The sequence below is a fragment of the Chinchilla lanigera genome, unplaced genomic scaffold (genome assembly GCF_000276665.1).
Source record: "Chinchilla lanigera isolate Chin_1 unplaced genomic scaffold, ChiLan1.0 scaffold00030, whole genome shotgun sequence".
Classification (NCBI taxonomy): domain Eukaryota; kingdom Metazoa; phylum Chordata; class Mammalia; order Rodentia; family Chinchillidae; genus Chinchilla; species Chinchilla lanigera.
The window spans coordinates 2,967,779-2,989,128 of record NW_004955431.1 but is presented as its reverse complement, the minus strand read 5'-3'; the positions used below and the strand labels follow the sequence as shown (position 1 = coordinate 2,989,128).

At 38.9% G+C, this 21,350-nt stretch overlaps 2 protein-coding genes across 5 annotated transcripts in view; one reads left to right on the top strand and one right to left on the bottom strand.

Moving 5' to 3' along the window:
• Positions 1–12,846, top strand: part of Rcbtb1 (regulator of chromosome condensation (RCC1) and BTB (POZ) domain containing protein 1) — a 104,383-nt gene extending 91,537 nt beyond the window's left edge. For all 4 annotated transcript variants that reach the window (XM_005387595.2, XM_013515750.1, XM_005387597.2 and 1 more), the window contains 4 exons: positions 1,572–1,698; positions 3,588–3,739; positions 4,255–4,385; positions 10,679–12,846. In XM_005387595.2, coding sequence (XP_005387652.1) covers positions 1,572–1,698; positions 3,588–3,739; positions 4,255–4,385; positions 10,679–10,819 — 551 coding nt within the window. In that variant the 3' untranslated portion in view covers positions 10,820–12,846. The remainder of the gene's footprint in view (positions 1–1,571; positions 1,699–3,587; positions 3,740–4,254; positions 4,386–10,678) is intronic.
• Positions 12,847–14,361: 1,515 nt separating this feature from the next.
• The window catches only part of Phf11 (PHD finger protein 11), a gene marked incomplete in the record, with an annotated part of 29,649 nt that continues 22,660 nt past the window's right edge, over positions 14,362–21,350 (bottom strand). Inside the window, 5 exon segments of the mRNA XM_005387593.2 lie at positions 14,362–15,152; positions 17,352–17,423; positions 18,407–18,538; positions 19,255–19,321; positions 20,396–20,463. Coding sequence (XP_005387650.2) covers positions 14,998–15,152; positions 17,352–17,423; positions 18,407–18,538; positions 19,255–19,321; positions 20,396–20,463 — 494 coding nt within the window.

Below are 21,350 nucleotides of genomic sequence, written 5' to 3'. Positions count from 1 at the left end.
ATGCACATCCACAGTACATCTGTACAAAACACCCTGAGATTTCCATATACTACTTAACCTGGGCCCATGGACCCATAGATAAAAGGGCTCATCTTAAAATGGCACAGACATTCTCTTCAGAACGGTGTTCTGACATTTTTAATGTTAAATTTGGAAAATATGTGGTCATTGACTATATTTCCTAGATGGCGTCTTTCCCTTTCCAGCCACTGAAAGTCAGAAGTGTTTTTTCCTTTCAGTTATGATCTCAGCTGAGTGTTAGGAAGAAGGTCAAATGGTGAATTCCCACCTCTGAGGAATATTTCTTCTCTGAAAGGAGGTATTATACTTGTTGCCAGAAACAAAGAGCGGGAAAGGTTCATTTCAGCCCTGTGACTACATGCGGAGGGGAGGCGCAGAGAACTGTGCTTTGGATGGGTGGGGCGCACATCTAGACCTCGACTCTTTCCCTCGTAGTCATTTCCTTTTCTCCTACAGTGGTTCATGTTCTAGGTCAGGGAAAGATTGATTGACAAGAAATTTACCAGCCTTCTTGCATGGGCAGAAGAACTCTGTGTTGTGGGGTTTAAAGAGGGTTGTAGGTTGAGCTCACAGGGCTTTGGCAAGTGGTATTTCCATGCTCACTTACTAAGTTCCAGCCTAGGTTTTAGCGTATGTCCCTCCTCTAAAAAATGCCTTGGTGACACCAAGCTACCAAGCAACGCATTTTTCTACACTTGAACAGCTGAGCTCTTTGGCTATATCATTTTCAGCTCCTGGGCAATCAAAACTATTTCTTACGTCTATAGAAGCTATTTTCAGTGCCCAATAAGGGCCTCTGGAGTTTATTTCCCCGTTAGCCACCTTCTGCTTTTTACCTTCTCTCGTACAACTACATGTAAAGGAAATGTCCCATGATTTGTACAGATTTTGGAATCTACTTCTATGTTCCAGGTCAGGGGATCACTTGTTCTTATAAAGCTGTTTATACTATGCATGTATGAGTAAATTTGCTCTCTTTCTAGATAGTGTGGAAGAATTATTGGTTGTGTGTTGGTTTTTAGGGTTAAGACGAATGTGTAGCTTTTGGATGCTTAGGAAAGTGTCCCTGCTTAGGAGCCTGACCGCTTAGTATTAATACTTGGTGTTAGGCTTGTTTCTTGGGCCTCCTTGATTTGAAGGAGGGCCTCTTTGAAACTAACCCAAAACAGAGCAAAAGTGTTCTTAGTGTTTTAGTAAAAAAAAATTGACGTGTTCGTAGTCATAGAAGAGAACAGTCAGATTTTGAGTGATTGCCTCCTCATGGGTTACCTGAAATTTTTTTAAACACCCATTTCTTATGTCTAAGCATGCAAGACTGTATTTGGCTTTTGTTAATACTTGTTTTGTTGGTAGTGGTTTTGTTTTTGCTGTTGTTGGTAGTTTAAAAATGGAAGTTATTTTGTGAAAATGATTTGTCAAATAAGGCATGAACTCTTGAAAATATGTTAAATGGAATAATTCACCATTCTGCTACTGGTCTTTTGGAAATCTTTCATATTTTGCTCTGTCTCCTGAGTATTCTGTACTAATACTGTGTCTGCTGCCTTCAGAGCATGAAGACTTTTTAACAGTTGCAGAGTCACTGAAGAAAGAATTTGATAGTCCAGAAACTGCTGATCTGAAGTTTCGAATTGATGGGAAATACGTTCATGTCCATAAAGCTGTTTTGAAAATCAGGTATTTTTGTATGAGCTCACTACAGATCACTTGCCTACCATATACAAGCCCTGGGTTTTAGCTCCAATACTGGGGGCAGGGAGAAGGTGCAAAATACAAAAGGTTGTCAACGAATTTCACTGTGTGTCCTCTGTTACTATTACAGATTCAGTTTTCCCAAGCAGAAAGCCGATAGTTGGGAATGCTGGGCTTCTAGCCATCAGGGTCCTCTCATTCTCAAGTGAAGAAAAGTTCTTTAGATAGAGTCAATGGCAGGAGTTTCTTGTATAAATGTGGGGGAATAACTATTTGGACTATTATTGCTCACTGGAGTTGCTGTTGTGAGAAAAAGGTACATAGAAGTCATTCCTATCGCTAGATTTTTACTTTTCTTGGAAATTTAGTTAAAGCCTATTTGCAAAAAATACTTTTTAAGGCAACCAGAAAGCCATCTGGCATTCATTACGTAGAGTAGTAAATACGTGAATTGCAGTAGTATTAATTGAGAAGATGAACTGGAAATGTTGCTCTGTGACCCTGTGGTCAGCAGGTGTGTTCCTTTCATGTGTAGTTTTCTGACACAGTATGTGCGTTATTCCTTGCTTAGACAACTGTTTCTTCTTAACTTCTCAGAGCAGATAATTATATAACTGTGGAGCCATTATTTTAATATTTTGAATGGATTTTGAAAATATCTTGTCTCTCTTTGTACTCATCTTGAATGAATTTGAAAAGATGATTTAAAAAATACATACTATTTGTAAAAGTTTGTTATGTTTTAAAGGTTTTGTTTTTTGTTTTTGAGACAAGGTCTCACTGTGTAGTTCAGGCTGTCCTTGAGTTCACTATGTAACTCAAGCTGACCTTGAATTTGCAGTGATCTTCCTGCCCCAGCCTCCTTAGTGCTGGGATTACAGGCCTGGCTAGTATGTTTCACATTTTAAGGAAATTTGATACTCAGTTTCCTCGTGTAAGTGGATTTGTTTATGTAAATACAGTGTGAAAACCGCACTTGGATTTTCTTGAAGTAAAGATTCCTAGTGCATGTATTTTATAAGGAAGATTGTGATAGGCTTGGGAGGAAAGAGGAGGGAGCTGGCCACAAAAACAAGCAGTTGCGGGCGATGGCTGCTGCAGAGGTGAGTTAGAAAGGACGAGAAATCATCTTGTCAGATAAGGGAGCGATACTCTTCTTAACACACTCTGGCTGACACTTAAGCCAGTTTTAAAAGTAGATTGATTGTGTAAAACGAAAACAAATGAATAATTTCAGTGACTTAATATGTTGTAAAAATTTTTAATGTTCACTTTTGAATTTTTTTCATATCATTGTTTTTGTTGTTATGTTTTTGTTTTGTGGTCCTGGAGGTTGAACCCAGGGTCCAGGGTCTTGTGCATGCTAAGAAAATATCCTGTCCCTGAACCATGTCCCCAGCCCTAATGTTGTTATTTGAAATGCAGTTCTGTGCACCCTTCTTCCTCCTCCTCCTCCTCCTCCTCCTCCACCACCACTACTACCTGCTCTGCTCCTCCTTCTCCTTCCTCTTCCCCTTCTCCTTCTCTTTCTCTTCTCCCTCCTCTTCCTCTTCCTTCTCCTCCTTTCTTCTCCCCCTCCTCCTCTTCCTTCTGCTACCCTAATGAGAATGGGGACTGTCAAATGGGAATTGTAGTGCTGTTGAAGTGCTAGGTACTTCCGAGTTGTATGTGTAATTCTTAATATTTATTAGGAGATATCAGAAATGAACGGATATGTAAAAGGTACATTTCAAAGTACTTGCTGAAGGGATATTTTGTGCTAACAAGTCATAATCTCTCTGTGAAAGCCCAAATACAGTAGATAAGGGTACCTCTATTATCTGTTTATTTGATTTTTGTCCCCTTATGAGGTAACATTTGCCTCTCTGTTTTAGGTGTGAGCATTTTCGATCCATGTTCCAGTCCTACTGGAACGAGGACATGAAGGAGGTGATAGAAATAGACCAGTTTTCTTACCCTGTGTACCGTGCCTTTCTCCAGTACCTCTACACAGACACCGTGGATCTGCCGCCTGAAGACGCTATAGGTACCGCAGGCCATGTGGTCGAGAACATACTCCGTGTTCTTAGGGCAGTGTAGTGAAATGTTAAAAATTTCAGAGATGTTGGCTTTTATGTGGTTTTTTAAAGTAAATGTCTTTAAAAATAGTACAGTGTTGTGTAGTTATCATGGTTAATAATTATGGATAAAGTTTATGATTGTAGACTTATTTTAATATTAAAGTATAAGTTACTGATGGATTTAGCATTTTAGAAACAAAATGAAGGTGGAAATTGTATTTTTTCCCCTTCCTTTGTACTATAGAAGAAATTGTATGAAAGAAATATGTTTTTGGAGGTGAGACAGGGAGCAAAAAAGTATATTTATTCAAATTCAGATATTTGAATAATTTCATATATTTATTTTAATTCATATTATTTGCTGAGAAACTTCTGCTGACTTATCGATATAGTTCTGTTCACCAAGATGAAGTAAGTGTATTTATAAATTATGGGACGTTATTGTCAACTGGATTAAAACTTCCACACTTCTTACTTTCAGGTCTTTTGGATTTGGCGACATCTTACTGTGAAAACAGACTGAAAAAACTTTGTCAGCACATTATCAAGCGTGGAATTACTGTGGAGAATGCGTTTTCATTGTTCTCTGCTGCAGTCAGATATGATGCAGAGGTAACCTAAAACGGCAACAGCAGACCCACACCGCCCGCTCCTCACTGCTCTGCCCTTTGTCTCATGTAACACAGGAACTTGAGGAGTAGCTCTGTTTAGGGGCTCCGTGGGGCTAATCCTTAAAAAGTGAAATCTGGCCTTTGTTGTATCCTCTGTTCACTTTTTCAAAGTTGATTGTTCCTCTACTTCCAGTTTTAACTAAGATAAGGACCTGATTGCCTGAGGGCACAGCTTTCTGCCGGTTGGATCATAAAAGTGCTGCACACATTTGGGCTGACAGATGCTTGCTTTAGTTTCTAGTCTTCCTCATTATCAGTGTGGCTGTGTTTGTCAAGACCTGCTTTGCTCTCTCTCAACTCTATCCTGTCAGAAGCACAGGAGGCTATATGATTTATATCTGTGTGCTCTCTGGAATTTTATCATTATCTGATTATAACTCACAGTTACTCCTGTATAAAGAGCTTCTTATGGACTCCTTTTGTTTGTTTCTTGCACTGGATTGAGTTCTGAGATTCTCAGATCTGTAGTCTTTGAATTTATGGGATTTGGGGAGTCTGAAAGTTCTGGAGATTTGTTTTCTTGAAGTTAAGAAGCAAATCATCAGATTGTAAGCTCCTCTTGAGCAGGAACTGGACTTTACTCCTCCTCCATGTAGTGTCTGGGATGTATTAGGCATCTGAATGTTTGTTCAGCGCAGTGAAGGCAGCACCAGCTAAAGGGTGGGGTAAGGATAACTCGTGGGCTGATGACTGGTATGGTTGGTTTCACAGAGTTGCAGAGAATAAAACATAAAGAAGATTAAGATATCTAGCAAAGGTGTGCATGTGAGTGACACACAGCCCTGTGGTAGGTATTTTGTTATCATTTGACAAGGTGGAATACCTGGTGTCAGGGAATTTATCACAGGGTTGCACTGTGGCCTTTGAGGTACAATAGAGGACAAACTTTGTGTTACTTAAGTCCTAAGGGTTAAGTTGACCATGTTTTGTATTTTTGAAATTGTTCTATTTTTGTTTGAGGTTCTATTATGATTATAAATATTTGATAAGATCAAATTTAGCTGAGTCTGCAGCCTGACAACAGATGGAAGATGATCAAAGTAAATTGTTTCTAACAGGAAATGGAGGAATGGTTTTTTTCTTAGCCTTCCTGTGACACCTTAGAAATGCAGCTTTTTAGATTTCGTTTCCACTCAAGGGTTCCACTTTAAATTGGGTCGATGCCTTTTCTCTCCATCTGGTGATGGATTCCCGAACCTTCACTGTGCCTTTCTACACTCCTCTGTGTTCACAGACTCCATAGCCTTGACTAGGACCTTGCTGGATTACACCAGTCAGAACAACCTGGGTAGCGGCAAACCTCTTGACCCTACTTAACTGTGAATTTCTTCCTTCCCTTCAGCTAAAATTTATTCCAGAAAGTTTATAGAAAAAGCCTTACGACAATTTTGCCCATAACAGCTGATTGTTCCTTTGCTAGTGTTTATTTTTCTCATATTAACACATTAAGAATTGTTACTTTAGAGGGACTACAGATACACTGTGTGGGACCCCCTGGAGCTTGTCATAGTGCGATCATAGCGCCAGCGCTCAGAAGCACGTGCTGAGTTGGGCTGGAATGTAGCTCAGTGGTAAAACACTTAATTACCATGTATGAAGCCCTTGGTTCAATACTCAGCACTACAAAAAACAAAAACAGCCCCATAGATATGTTGAATTAAATGGGTATATTTGTAACACCACAAAAGGGTATTTCTAAAAGGAATATTTGAAACCTAAAATTCACAAATACTACACATTCATTACTACACAATGTAAAAAAAGATAGGTAATAGATGAAAGCAAAAGCATTGCTTTTTATGGCATAATTTTTAGGTTCTGATATGAGCTATATAAATGATTAATATACTTTTATGTTTTATTTCCTTAATACTGTAGAATGTAGTAAGTAGTATTTGAAGTACAGAAGTCAAGCCCACTTATATGTATTAGTTGATTGGAAGCTACATTATAGTAAGTCACATGGAAACTTACTGTAAAAACTGAAATTTCAGAAGTTCAATGTGGGAATAATAGATGGCTTTGCATTATATGTTGATCAGATACTAAAAAGATGGAGACTACTTGCTTCTGTTTTCTGTAAAGTTGTTATGGTATTTCCATGTCTCTTTTTGACATAATTTTGAAACAAATGTTCACAGAAAATTACAGACTCAGTAGTTACACAGATTTAAAAAACAGTTGTTATGGGGGCCCTTGCATTATGAATACATTATTAAACCTTCTGTAAAATTTATAAAGACTTGAAGGAGTGCTTAAATAGTCCTCCAGTAAAGACCTGAATAAATATTGACATCCAGGGAGAAAATGGGAATAAAACTTTGCCTCAGCATATTTCAGTAGCACAGTGTAAAACTTTTGAAATGCTTCTATACACGCTGAACCTTTTCAGTAAGTTTTTGTTTCCTCTATATCTGCTGCTTCAGAGCAGAGAACTTTCCACCGAACTCTTACTTGCTGAAAAACTTACATCCTAGTGATTTTGCTTTTGTTGGAAAGCAGTAAATGAGAGTCCAGGAATCTATTTTTGTTTGTTTGTTTATTTGAGACAGAGTCTCACTGCATAGTGGCAGGCTGGCCTTGAACTCACTTATGTAACCCAGCCTAGCCTGGAACTCACAGTGATCTTCCTGCCTCAGCCTCTCAAGTGATGGGATTACAGGCATGCAGCACCATGCCAGCCAGGAATCTCATTTGAAAAGTGTTTTTTGATGTGAATGTTGGAAAGCTGTGTATTAAAACTAGATGGTCAAGTTTTTTTCTTCTTTCAGAGAGCCACATTAAAAATTTTCCTTGCTGAGCTGGCCATGAAATATTTGCTTAGTGAAAGCACCATTTTTTCCCATATAGTAGGCCATTTAAATACATTCTGAAAAATCAAAACCTACATTGACCTCAAATATTTTGTAATTGATATACTATAAAATGAACTATAACCTTAAGGTTTTGTTTTACAGTTAACAACAGGTTTGTGTGGTTTGTGATCTCCTGTCACGTGGAATGCATGTCAAGGGTGGCAGTGACACACAGTGTCCTGTCTCACTCTGGCCAGGTGGTCCTCCAAGAAGTGTTAGTGTTCAATTGGATTTTTTGCTTTGGAATTTTAGGACTAGGTGTTTTGTTACTAGACAAAATCTGGACTTTCTGCACATGTATGTATAATGAGTGGAATACTTTATAAATGTTTAAAGGTTTGGACACATATGAATTATTTCATTTTTCTTTTTCTTTTTTGAGACAGGGTCTTGCTATGTAGTTCAGGCTGGCCTTGAACTTGCAGCGATCCTCCAGCCTCAGCCTCCTGAGTACTGGGATTACAATCGTGTGCCACCATGTCCAGCTAAATTATTTCAGAATGGCAATTTTTCTTGCAAATTATAATAAGTCTGATGATTTCCTTGAGAACCACTTGACAGAAATTTCGCCACAGAATGTCATACAGTTTCTAGTAACAAGAAGCCTCTTATAGTGACCTTTTTCATTTTCCAATCAAATGATACTTCATCTACTTCCATTCGGTTGTGAATCTTTCTTGATCTACTGGTCAAATGATTCCTTCTTGGGATTATTTTATAGTTAAACCCTAGCAATCCTGTTACAACTGGCTTTAGTTGGGTACGAGTTGGCGTTTTCTAGTCTAAGTAATTGAAGATGTGGTTGATCGTTTGCAGAATGAGGTGAAAGGGTCATATATGTTCTTATGTGAAAGAACAGCCTCATTAGAAGGCTGTTTGCCTGATTGACCCATCTGAGGAAAACTACTCGGGGCAACAGCTGGTAAGCAAGGCTGCTGGACTCTGCCACTGTCCGCTTGAGAAAATGAACTGCACGCCCAGATCTCTCTCTGAATGCAGTCAGTGTTTTCTTTTTTACATAGATCGTAGTAGTCAGAGTTCAGTTAGTTAATTAAGTAAAGCAGATTTGGATTGTTGGAAGTATTCTGTAGTGTTTAAAACTGGTAAACAGGTACTAAATACCAAGATATACATTATCACCAGTTCAAATTAATGGGAGGGGGATGGAAGGTTGTTGATAGAACTGTTTTTATGAGTGTATGAAGTGAATTATAATTAGAAGCACCATTTGTGTACCTGTACTCTATAAAGAATTCATAAAGATTTTGCTTACATGGCCAAGCATGGTGGTGCACGCCTGTAATCCCAGCACTCAGGAGGCTGAGGCAGGAGGATTGTTGTGAGTTTGAGACCAGCCTAGGCTACAAAGTGAGCTCAAGGTCAGCCTGAACTGCATAGGGAGACACTGTCTCAAAAAGACAAAAAAAAAAGATTTTGCTTACAGTAATCTCTGTGTAATCAGTAAGATGAATAAACTGACTTTTTCTTGTACACTAAAATATCTTGAATTCCAAATTAGTAGACACCACAGTGGTAAGGCTTTATGTTGCCAGAATTTAGTGTACTTTTTTTCCTGTGAATTTGAAGTTATGTAATTAAAGTGTAATATTTGAAGATTTTTATTTGACATATAATTTGAAGAACTTTCTGTGCTCATGTCTGGCTACTTCTAAAATTAAGTGTCAATAAATTTGTTTACTAGTTTTGATTACTAGAAATGATTAAAATGTGATTTTTACATCCCTGTGAAAAATAATTTAGTCCTGAAAGCTATGTATTACAAAGGAGCAATGTTTTTTCTTGAATAATCATCAGAGTAGGAGTGTTTTATATAGTTTTCCATTTTAGTTTACTATAATACATACAACATTAAGTGCAGCATTTAGCGTACTAGGAATCGGAGTAAGAAACATAGATCCAGAGATTGTGCTGGTATTCTAAATGCACTTTGAATTATTCAGAATACAGAACTCTGGCAGCATTTGGCCCATTCATATTATCTCTTAAGAGTTCCATGCTTGGGTAACTTTCCTGAGTTTAGTCCCAGCATCTTTCAGCCAGCAACGAGATCCTTTCAGTAAAGAAGTAACTGTGTGCTGGGAGAGCAGGAAAGGTATCTCTGCACGTTTGTGTGGGAACTTCTTTGCTCTGAAACTCTCACCTCATGGTGAGTGGACACATGAGGTCAGGATCTGCATTTTATTTTTTGGTACCAGGAATTGAACTCAGGACCTTACGCTTGTGTGCCGCTGAGCTATATCCCCAGCAGGACCTGCATTTTACGTGTTGATGTTGGTGTACACCTTAACCAGCTGGGCAGATTATAAAAATTCAGCCACATGTGGAAAGAGCTTTTAGTGTGATTTGGTTTTATATACAAAATCTTTACTGTGCGTACATTCTGAGTGCCTCCTAAATAAATATGTGTTCCAGCATTTGAAGTAACAAATACTATTAGGATGGATGTATTAGCATAGGTAGAAAATGATCTTTAAATTGTTCTGGTTTATCACTTGTATGTTTCTTTCTTTCTGAATGTTGGCAGTTGGTTTTCCATGTCTGATGGAAAAAATCTAATCTGTGAAAATACAGTTCTCTGGGGTTGAGTAGCTGTGAAAGTAGTGTGGTGGAAGTATTCTTTCAAAAGGCAGAGGTTCGAGCACTTGCCTAATATACATGAGCCCTTGCGTTCAATATGCAGTACCTCTGCCCCTATACCCACTAGCAGAGTACAAAATTGACATTTTGGAGATTCTCTTTCTAATCTGTAACTATGGATTGACCACAAGTCTTCATCTGTTTTTGTTTTTTAAAGCCTCTTCTTTAGAGCTGGGCCTGGTGGCGCATGCCTGTAATCCCAGCACTCGGGAGGCTGAGGCAGGAGGATCGTTTTGAGTTCAAGGCCAGCCTGGGCTACAAAGTGAGCTCAAGGCCAGCCTGAACTGCATAGTGACATACTGTCTCAAAAAGACCAAAAAAAAAAAAAAAAAACCTCTTCTTTAACCCACATCTTAATTCCTTTCTTAAATGTAACAAAAGCCATTGTATGAATTAAAGTGTTGTTTAGCCTTGTACAATACTGTTGTGAGTATAACTGGACTGATATAGCCATGGAAGAATCCCCTCCCCAAGATATATGTGTGTGTGTGTGTGTGTATGTGTGTGTGTGTGTATTGGAAGAATCACATTTGAATTTGGGGAACAAGCCATTGTTTTTTTATGTTATAAGTAGTATGTGTTTTTTTGCCTCGTTTGAGGTATCTGGCCCCTCGACAGTCTTTTGGGGAAGGACAAGAGAGTTGGGGCGAGGTGCTTGAGAGAATTCAAAGTTAATTTTAAAAGGCCTCTTCTTGTTTTTATTTTTGTTGTGTGTGTCCAGGATTTAGAAGAATTCTGCTTTAAGTTTTGCATCAATCATTTGACAGAAGTTACACAGACTGCAGCATTTTGGCAAATGGATGGCCCTCTGCTAAAGGAGTTCATTGCTAAAGCCAGTAAATGTGGAGCCTTTAAGAACTGAAGCTGCTGGGGTGTGAGTGCGTGCTCTGGGCACTGCTGGGGATGTGTCCAGCTTGTGCTGTCAGGCAATGTAATTCTGCAGGTAAAACCTATCTGGTGGTTTCTGTCACATGTGAGACACGGTCTCTGTCGGAATTCATGAAGGATGTATGGCTTTTTCTGAGCCCATGTTAAACAACTCATTTCCAGATACATACACTTTAAATGTAACCCATCTTAACATTTGAGCTGGAACACTGAGAAAAGTATGCAAGTTTAGCTGCTTTTGTTTTGGGTTAGAGGCACTGTGAAATTTAGAAACAGGAAGTTCTACAGCTCTCCTGGGTTATGTGTCACAACCCTGTGATGCCAGGATTGTGAGTTTGTCAAATGTGAGGTGACTGCAGAGGCCCCACCCTGAGGTATGGATGCTGACCCCGGCCTTGGCAAAGTGCTCCGTCAGCTGCCGCCTGGAACCTTCCTTGTGAGGGAGAACTTAGAGCCATTCGAGAACGTGTTCCGTGCTTTTGCTAGCGTGACTTCTTAACTTCAAGAGATGTATCAAAATAATGTTCCCCTTAACATGAGTTAAGCCTGTTGAAATAAGTAATCATTTCTATGTCAAGACTTCTCAAGATTTAAGTCATCAAGAATAGCAACTTGTGTCCATAATGAAGGAAACCTTGGACACAGGCCAATGTTTTATAATTGGAACCTCCACCCTTTATCCATTTTATTTCATTAAATTGAATTTTAGAACTAAAATTTAAGTTACTCTACTTTTTCCCTTAATTCATAAGAAAAAAAAATGACACATATGGTGTACTTTTGCCTTTTTATGATGGAGGCTGAATCATCAGGCCTGCTACATTGTGACTTGAAGAAATGGTCCTGAAAAACAACTTTCTTCTACAACTTAATGGAATTTGCTTTATGTGTTTTAGGTAGGCCAAACCCCATCACAAACTTAATTTGAAAAACTTGACCACCTTCCACTTTCGGTTTCTTTTTTGTGTTAGGTGTTCTGGTGAAATTTAGTGTTGAGAGAGCTGGAAAATCATGGTTTCCCAAAAAGGTCTTATTGAAAAAACGTTTTTTTGAGGGGGGGATCTGGTTAGGAAATGTGACTTTGGAATTTAAGAGTGTTCACCTCTGAGTTGTATCATGTGTCCACTGAGTTTGTCTGAAGAACAAAGCTTTGTCCTGCTCTCTGGTTCATGAACTCATTTCCCTTAGTGTGAGCGCCCTTAATATATTCCGTTTCTGGCTTAGAAGGGCCGCTTCTGGACTTGGAGCCTGAATGTTTTCAGAGCCACATTAACCACAGGAGAGAAGGTCCTCTGTCGCTACTGTTGTAGCAGATGTTTTGGGGGGATGAGTAGGGAGTGAAGCCCCAAAGACAGGAATTGTTGATAGGCAAAATAACTGCAAACCTGAAGTCCCAGTCCTGTACCCTTTCCTTGATCTACCACAAGTGACTGAAGCTCAGTGAACTGTTAGGTTAGAATTAGCTCTGCGGCAAGGTAGTTACTCTTACTAGGACGGTTAATGCACATTAATTTGATTATAATAGGTAGTGTTTGTCACAGTTCTGTAGGTTTATGATCTGAATAAAATGAAAACTTAAACATGTTTACTATTGCTTACTTGAAAAACACTTCAAAAGCACAAATTAAAGTAGCAGATCCATATCCAGATAGCTCATTCACTGAAAAAGTACTGATTTCCTAATATAGGTGAAGAATCCCTGAGTAGTCTGTGTACGTATGCTAGTGAAGAGAACAAGTCCTTCAAAAACACTTTTTAAAAAAAACATACACTGTCTTATTTTTCTACTTGGTTTTGTTGTTAATCGTAGCAGGAGATTAACACTGTTCTTTACTTTTTTTCATCTGATGTAATATGGAAACCAAAGCACTCACATTTCTTAAAATAACCCTGAATGTACTCCTGAGCCTCTTACTGGAACAATGTTTGATACTCTTGTACATAGGCTATATTTATGTAATGTTTAAAATGAAATTAATAAAGTAAGCGATTAAGGCAGGATGTAGAGTTGTTTCTCCCCTTTGGAAGTCAGTAGTAAGCACTCTCAGAAAGGAAACTGTGACATAGTACATGAATTAACTATGGTGTTTTTGTTTATTTTGTCTTTTTGAGATAGGGTTTCGCTATGCAGTTCAGGTTGGCCTTGAACTTACGTTGTAGCCCAGGCTGGCCTCAGCCTCCCGAGTGCTGGAATTACAGGTGTGTGCCACCATGCCGGCTTGAATTAACTACATGGACATTATGCTACAAGTAAAATAAGTTGATCAGAGCACGGCACGGAGGCACATGCCTGTAATCCTAGCACTCGGGAGGCTTAGGCAGAAGAATCACTGGGAGTTCAAAGCCAGCCTAGGCTACATAGTGAGTTCAAAGCCAGCCTCCTGAACTACATACATGATGAGACCCTGTCTCAAAACAAAACCAAAACAAAACAAAAAACCCACCAAAAGTTGGTCAGAAAAAGGTGAAAGATCACAGAAACAGAGGGCTGACTGCCGGGAGCTGGGAGTGGGGGAATGAGGAGTTATTTTATGGTACTTTCAGTTTTGTGGGATGAAGGGTTATTTTGGATGGATAGTGGTTTGAACATATGCTGTACATTTAAAAACTGTAGTGATGATAGGTTTTCTGTTACATATATTTTACCACAATTTTAAAAATAAATCGGACTAGCTGCTATGGTGCTAGGAGATGCCACTGTGAACATGTGAACTGCTTGATTCTCAAATACACACAGAGATAAATACCTCATAAAAATCTTTGGATTTAATTCCTGTTAAAAGATAGTACAGTTGAACTGTTGCCACAGAAAAATATACCTGAATCCTTGGGGAATACTTACATGTGAAAGTTCTTATTCTTAAGGAACATATAAATTGTTAGGAGAGAGAAGGTATCAGGTTATGAGTTAATGACACAGTAAAATATTTAGAAAGCTTCTCAAAATACAGAGAACTGAGTGGGGTTAATGTGACAATCAGTTTTTCTAAAGGTGGTTGGTGCAGTTTCAGCTCATCTCCAAAACAACGGTGAGTAGCTGGGTGTGATGGTGCACGCCTGTAATCCCAGCACTCAGGAGGCTGAGGCAGGAGGATCTTTGCAAGTTCGAGACCAGCTTGGGCTACAAAGTGAGCTCAAGGCCAGCCTGAACTGCATAGCAAGACCCTGTCTCAAAAAGACCAAAAAAAAAAAAAAAACCAAAAACAAAAACAAAAAAAGGTGAGTAGCAAGAGCAGAGATGTAGAGGTCAAGACTAACCTTCCTGAACATACCATAAGCAAATTTGTATGGTTAGAACGGAGAAAATAAGCCAGGCTTATTTTTCTTATTGTTAGAAGATGTTAGTTAGCAAGGTGATTTTAATTTTTTTTCACTCCTGTGTATTCCCACTGTTCTTATTCAAACACTCCAGTATTAAATTTTGGTATTTGTTGTGAAGATAATGAAAGTCCATGTAAGGACCGTGGCTTAAAAGAAATTTCTAAAGAGCAGACTGACACAAAGAGAGGATACTCATTTGGTGTAAGTAATACATTTACTTACTATATCCAAGGGTCATTATGGGCTGGAATTAGAATCAAGAGTTAGGAACTTTTATGCACTTAGTTTGTAAATAAGGGTGCTAGAGGTAAGGAAATACAATAGTGAACAGAACACTGTTATGAGCAAAACTGAGGCCAGCAGTGAACAAAACACAGAATGGCTGTTTTCTGCTACAGAGCTCGTGATGTGACAGGAAGTAAAGCAGTTACACTGAGAAGTGGTGTGCAGGAAAAGGGGCCTCAGAGGGAATGAGTGCGAGACAGTCACGAGCCCTTCAGGACGGGAGGACAGGAGGAGGACAACGGTGACAACGGTGTGCAAAGGCTGCGTGTGTGACTGGAATCACCTTAGACGGGGGTGCGCCAGTAGAAAGCCACCCACGGGATCTGATTTGCAGACAGTGGGAGGATGGGGAGCCGGACACAGTTTACTCAAGCAGACCTGAGAAACATTTTATTGGAGAGGAAGAAGTAGGAGAAGTGAAATCACGATGCAGACACCAAGTACCCAGTTGTCTGTGGAATGTCAGGGCGGCTTCTGCAAGCTGGGTGTCCACGCTGGAGCCTGCTCGCTGTTTTACTTGACTGCTGGCTTAGCACACGGTGAACTTCAGGAAGACAGGGAGGACACTGAAGTAGTGGTTGATGTGAGGTCTCCATTGTCTTGAAGAGACGACAGGGTTTGTTTTAAGTCCTCTAGTAGCTCAGTTTCTTGTTCTAGCTGCTTCAGTCTTTCTTTGGATTCATAAATTTTATTCTCTATTGCTTTGAAAAGAAAAAAAGTGACTTAGAGTCTTCAGTAATTTAGTTAGAAATAATGTCGTTTCTATTCCTTTTACTTGCAAATGCAGAGCCCACAGTGCCCAGGCCGAAGATGCAAAAGAATCCAGTCTGTGAGCAGGAACTGCTTCACACTTACACCTTTGCTCCCCTCCTGATTCAGGATGGAATTCCAACAGTTTCCACACACAAAGCTGTCTGTCTTTGCTATTTTGTATATGCTTACAGCAGAAAGGGTCCCTTTCCCCTGCCTTGGAGACCCTGAGCACAGTGACTGTACAACATCCATGCTCCAGCCACTATTACCGATCTGTTGAGACAGAATGGCTAGAATAGCAACAATAAGAGCAAGTCTTTCGTAAATATACATCCAGTTTCTAATGTTATATAAAGGCTTTGATTTTCTTTAGAAATAGGAAAGGTTTTGTTGTGGAAACGCAGTAAGACAATACTTTATCATTATTAAACTTCACAGTGACCAGTTTACAGTGGCAGTGTAATTTCTAAAAACCTCAACATTGAAAAGTAGACAATACAAATTCATCTTTCCACACAACAGTTATGTAACTGCAGTTAATTTGAAACACCAGTTAGGCTACATTAGGCACAAGATAAGCTGTGGTATCACAAGATGAGCCTTTTAAACTGGTTTTAATGCACCCCAGACACTGCACTGCACTGCACATGTTCCCCCAGCTAGCCCAGCAAATAGTTTAACTTTCGTATGTTAGGATGGTGGCCATGCCTGTAATGACAGAACTCAGGAGGCTGAAGCAGGAGGATCACCATGAGTTCCAGGCCAACCTAGATTATATAGCAAGACTCAAAAAAAAAGCCCCCTACAAAAGAAAGCTTTCTAGAAGATTTTAAGGGTGCCTTAAAAAAAAAAGGTAAGGCTGTCCCATTAGCAGATAACTGTAAGAGGCTGTTAAAAGATTCATTCATTCATTACCAGAAATCAAACGCAGGACGCTGTGCTTGCCAGGCAGCGCTGTGCTGCTGAACTGTATCCTTAGCCTAATACATTATTTTTGATAGATTTTTTAAAATATTTTTTCAGTTGGATATAAATGTAGCCATACAAAATTGAAATGAAAATTAATAAAAGTAATAAAAAAAAAAGTAATAAAAACTCAGATGAGCTGAGACGAGGATTGTTGCAAGTTCAAGACCAGCATGGGCTACAAATTGAGCTCAAGGCCAGCCTGAACTGCATAGTGAGACCCTGTCTCAAAAAAAAAAATGAACCAAAAACCCACATGACGAGGATGGTATGTTGAGACAAGGATATGACATACTGTTTTCTTCACAAGAAAAACCTGTGTACTAATACCATGGGAAAGAACAGAGTGTAGAGCACTGTGTGTGCACTGTCGGGGAGCCATTCACACGAAATTCTCTATAAATCCGGCACCCATATCCACCTGGCAGGTGCAGTGTACACCCGTGTAGGGCAGCTGTGGTAGAGACTGGATTAAAACCATAAATAAATGGAAATTTAGGCTGTCTTGCAGGTTTAGGGCTGAAAAGAGGACTCAAAAAATTGTTGTTTTTTTTTGGAAGGTTTGTTGAGTCTACCTCTCCCAACCCAAACATCAGTATTTCTTTTCTACAAAAATGTCTTGTTTTTTCTTGGTGGACTTCAGAATTAGTCACAGTGCACCCCGCCCCCCATGGGATTAGATTTGCAGATCAGTGTTGGGAGAACTGAGACTGCCCTTTTTGTGTGTGAGCGAGGGCGAAGGAGCTACAGGGCCGTTTTCACAGCCTCGCCCCTGCAGAGAGGGCGGAGGCTGCAGGAGCTCACCAGCTCCAGCCTGTGCCTGCACAGGACAACATACCCTCCAATTCTAGAATTAATTTTTTGTCTCTTGTTTTCTGAGTTTTATTTATGGCTATAAAAGTATTTATATGTATGTAAGATATTTGCAAAATATAGAACTAAAAGAACAGACAAAAGAAATCACTGCAATGCAACCACCTACAAATAACTTCCCACTATATGTGGTTTTTCTGTGTGTTACATTTTTTTCTGCTGTATATATGTGCCATAGTTTTGTAATGGGCTTTTTCCATTTAATAAAACAGTGAATATTCTTCTAAAATGATTTTTATTATCTTTATAGCATCATACTATTTCATTCTAAATTGCTTCTAAATTATGTGCTTAATTATAAATCATACCTGCATTAAATTTTGCAAATGTGTCTTCAAACAATCCACAGTCAAAAAGTGAAGTCCCAATTTTTTCATAGGCTTTAAGGAGAGAAACATTTTCGTATTTATTTTAATTTATATAGACAGAAACACCTCAGAATAGGGAAGAGTAAATAGAGTCACCTGCTATACAAATTTAGTGGTAGATTGCAGTGGCAGTGGCCTGGTAGGGAACATGTTAGAAGTGTCAACTCTTGGCATTTCTGCTGAGCCGGAAGCTCTGGGAAACAGCTGTGTGTGTGTGTGTGTGTGTGTGTGTGTGTGTGTGTGTGTACAAACAGGAGTTTGTTGTTGGAGACACAGTCTTGCTGTGTAGCTGAGGCTGGCTTTGAACTCACAATCCTCCAGCCTTAGCTTCCCAAGTGCTATAATTACAGTTGTACACCACCATGGCTATAGAATATAATCTCTTTCAAATAAGAATAGATTTTACAAGACACTGTCAAGTTTTCACTTGTAAAATGACTATATTCATTATAAAGTTTTTAAATTCCTAAAGCTAGTAAGTTGCTGTATACATCTACATAAATGGAAAAAGCTTAGCTTTCCAAAGAGCTCTTTTAAGAAAGTTCATATTTAACTAAATCATTGATTAAAACATTAAAATTACTTCTGAGTTTTGACATCATTAAAAAAGAACAGTTGGTTTATTACAGAACAGAATTTGAGCCACATCAAAACTGTAACCTAATAGTAATCTAATAGTTCTCAGATCTTAGCAACAAATGTGCAGCGGGATAGGGAGCAGTTGTGCGACCAGAGCAGCTCTGAACATGACCATTCAACTGCACACCTCAGAAACTCGTCCTAAAACTTCACGTCAGGGTACCTGTGACTAAACTACTGAATTATCTACATCCTGTTGATGTGTAATGGTAGACTTGGTACAATGATTGTTGTTAAAAGGAATGAGAGAAGGAAGGAAAAGAAAAAAGCATGAAAAGAAATTTGTTTTGGTCAGTCTGATCTACATGTAAGTCTGTAAGAAGCTTCTGTGCTTAGAAATACAGCTATTTCAGTACCTGATTCTGAAGTAGTATCATCCAAAAGTTTTTGTTGCATCAAGTGAAGTTCATCTAATATATTTTCAAATAAGTCATTAAGAAGTCCTGCCTTCTTGCATTTTTTAAGAAAAGAAACCTTCATGATTGTATCTAAGAATAAAGAAAACATTTTTAGAAGGAAATGGGCTTAGAGTAGCTAATCATATCACTTTATTGTTACTTCTTTAGATTCTGCATTGTGGTAGTTGACCATAATTAGTAATAACACACACCAGAACTTTGTCTTTTCTGTTAATTGTAGTTTCATCATACCGTATTTTTTTCTAGTTGAGACTGCAAATGAAATGTTACAAAAAGTGAAACTAAAACTTTGCTTACAATAACTTTATGAATTATTACAGTTTTCTAAAATATATCTTCAATCCCTAAGTACCTGTCATTTTTTGGTCAGTTTGTGTTGTTATTGAATGTCTATTTCCTTAAAGAACAGAAAGCTACACCTGTCACAGTGTGAGGGGTGGTAGCACATCACTGAATTCTGAGCTTGGGCAAGCCTAGCTGCTGCTTGTCAAGAGGTGTATCTTCAAATTGAGAAGCAAAGGACCATTCCAACCCAAGTTATTTTGTTGTGGTGGGGTTCTGATAGAGTGGATACTTGTACTCTTCCTACTACTAGTCTAGAAGATTAACATGTGATACCAACTTCTAAATACATGGGTCAACGTTTTTAACATTTTTTTTTTCTTTTTCTTTGCGTTATCGGGAATCGAACTCATGACCTCGCACTTGCCAGGCAGGCTGAGCTATATCCCCCGCCCCTATAACATTTTTATAAGGCCCTGTTGTACCCATCACTGAGACCAAACCTGTGTGACTGCCAGGCTCATCCTTCACTTGTCTTTCAGCTCTGTCCACCAGCACTGTCTCATTGGGCTGCGAGAGAAAAATTAAGATTACCTCATACATTAGTGGTGGGATTTAATATTACATAAAATAAAAGCCAAGCTTTTTTGTGTATAATTAAATGATATGCCAAGGTAAAAAGCATGCCTTATATTCTTGTGCATATGTTTTATATAACAAAACATCAAGAGGTATTTGAGAAATACCTTTAATTGTTCATGGGTTTTTTGTTGTTTTTGTTTGAGAGAGTATCTCCGTATGATGCCCAGCCTGGCCTTGAACTCCTCTGTTCAAGTGATCCTCCTGCGCACCGCGCCCCCTCATTGCTGGAGTTAATAGGCGTGCACCGCGTCTGGCTCAAGAAACATCTCTTGAATAAACAGCAGAGGTAGAGATTGATGGCTCATATTAGCTTATATGAGCTGATACAAATCCTGCTTCAAATCCCCCCAAATGTTTTCATACACTGTATACATGTAATTCAGAAAGTCATGACAGTTACATATAGTACTAGGTCAGTGGCAAGTCATGCCGCTGGGAAACACTGGGCTATTTAACCACGCTCACCTGCACCCTCAGCCCATTTTAGGACGGTAAGTACCCTGCGGGGACAAATGCTCTAACTGGGTGCCAGAGGATACTTTGTGGAAGCTGTGGGAATAATGTAAACTTCCAGCTACTATTCCTCTCATTTTGGTTATGTCATCTAGGAATTATCTAAGTGCTTCCTGACTATGGGACTATGGGACTCTTCCAAAAGGTCATCTTTAGGAGCAGTCTCAGTGTGGACAGAGGACACAAATGAAGGTTATCTATCCCAGTGATTTGGAAAGTACATGTATCCTGAAATTCAGAATGTTTAAGTAAGGACTCTGAGCCAGGTGTGGTGGTGCACGCCTGTAATCCCAACATGCTGGGAGGCTGAGGAAGGAGGATTCAAGCCCAGCCTGGACAACTTAGTGAGACCCTGTCTCAAAAAATTAAAGGGCTAGGGAAATAGCTTAGTGTGAAGGCCTTGGGTTTAACCCCCAGTATCCCCACCCACACACAAAAATATTCTGTGTGAAGAAATGTAAAACTATAAGAAAATTAAAGTCAGATTACCAGTACAGCAGTGCTTCTGGGGAGACGTTTTTTCCTTCCTCTTTTCTTTTGCACTTTTGAGCAATCAGCTAAAAATATAAATCATTTAAAAGTTGGAATATATAAAGGAAAAGGTTACTGTTTGAAACATAAAATATAAAATGCTAAGATGCCAAAGGATTTTAAAAGTCAAAAAAGTGGCAAACTTTGACTAAGCACTTGCAAAACATGATAAAATAGTAAAAGATAAGTTGATAAGAAAAAGACAATGATTGGGTAGAAAATGGGCAGATGGAGAACTCTCTAGGGAGAGTGCTCATTCAATAGAAAACGAACAAATTGGGTCACTGAAAAACAAATATAATTGGTGAAAAGATCTGCAGTGCTCTCAGATTGACTCATAGATAAAGTCTTCACATATACTGATAAAGACAACATTTTATAACATTTACAGGGATTTGCGTAATTGTACTGATGTTGCGGTCTCTTTGGAAGATAATTAGCCAGTAATTATCCAGAGTTTCATTATTTATATTCTTTGATCCTGCAGCTTTACTTACAGCATTTTTACTTAACAGAATAGTTACGTAAAGGCTCAGAGATCTATACAGAACAATGTTAACCACTCTGTTAAATGCAAGAGAAAACTGGAGAGAATGTAGATGTGTATCAGGCAGAGAAGCGTCTGCCTGTGTGATAGCTATACCCTGGGGTGTTATACAGCCTTTTAAAAAAGGAGGTTTGTTCCACCTCTGCAGATGTGGAAGGATCTTTAAGACCCAGCAAGTGGAAAACAAAGTAAAGTAGTATATTCAAATACAGAAAATGTGTAGAATTCAAAATAAACAACAGGAGCAGTTTTCTCCTGGGAAATAATCACTTTATTTTTATTTACTTATTTGTTATTTGTTAGAGTCTCTGTGTGCAGTTCAGGCTGGCCTTGAGCTCACTTTGTAGCCCAGGCTGGTCTCGAACT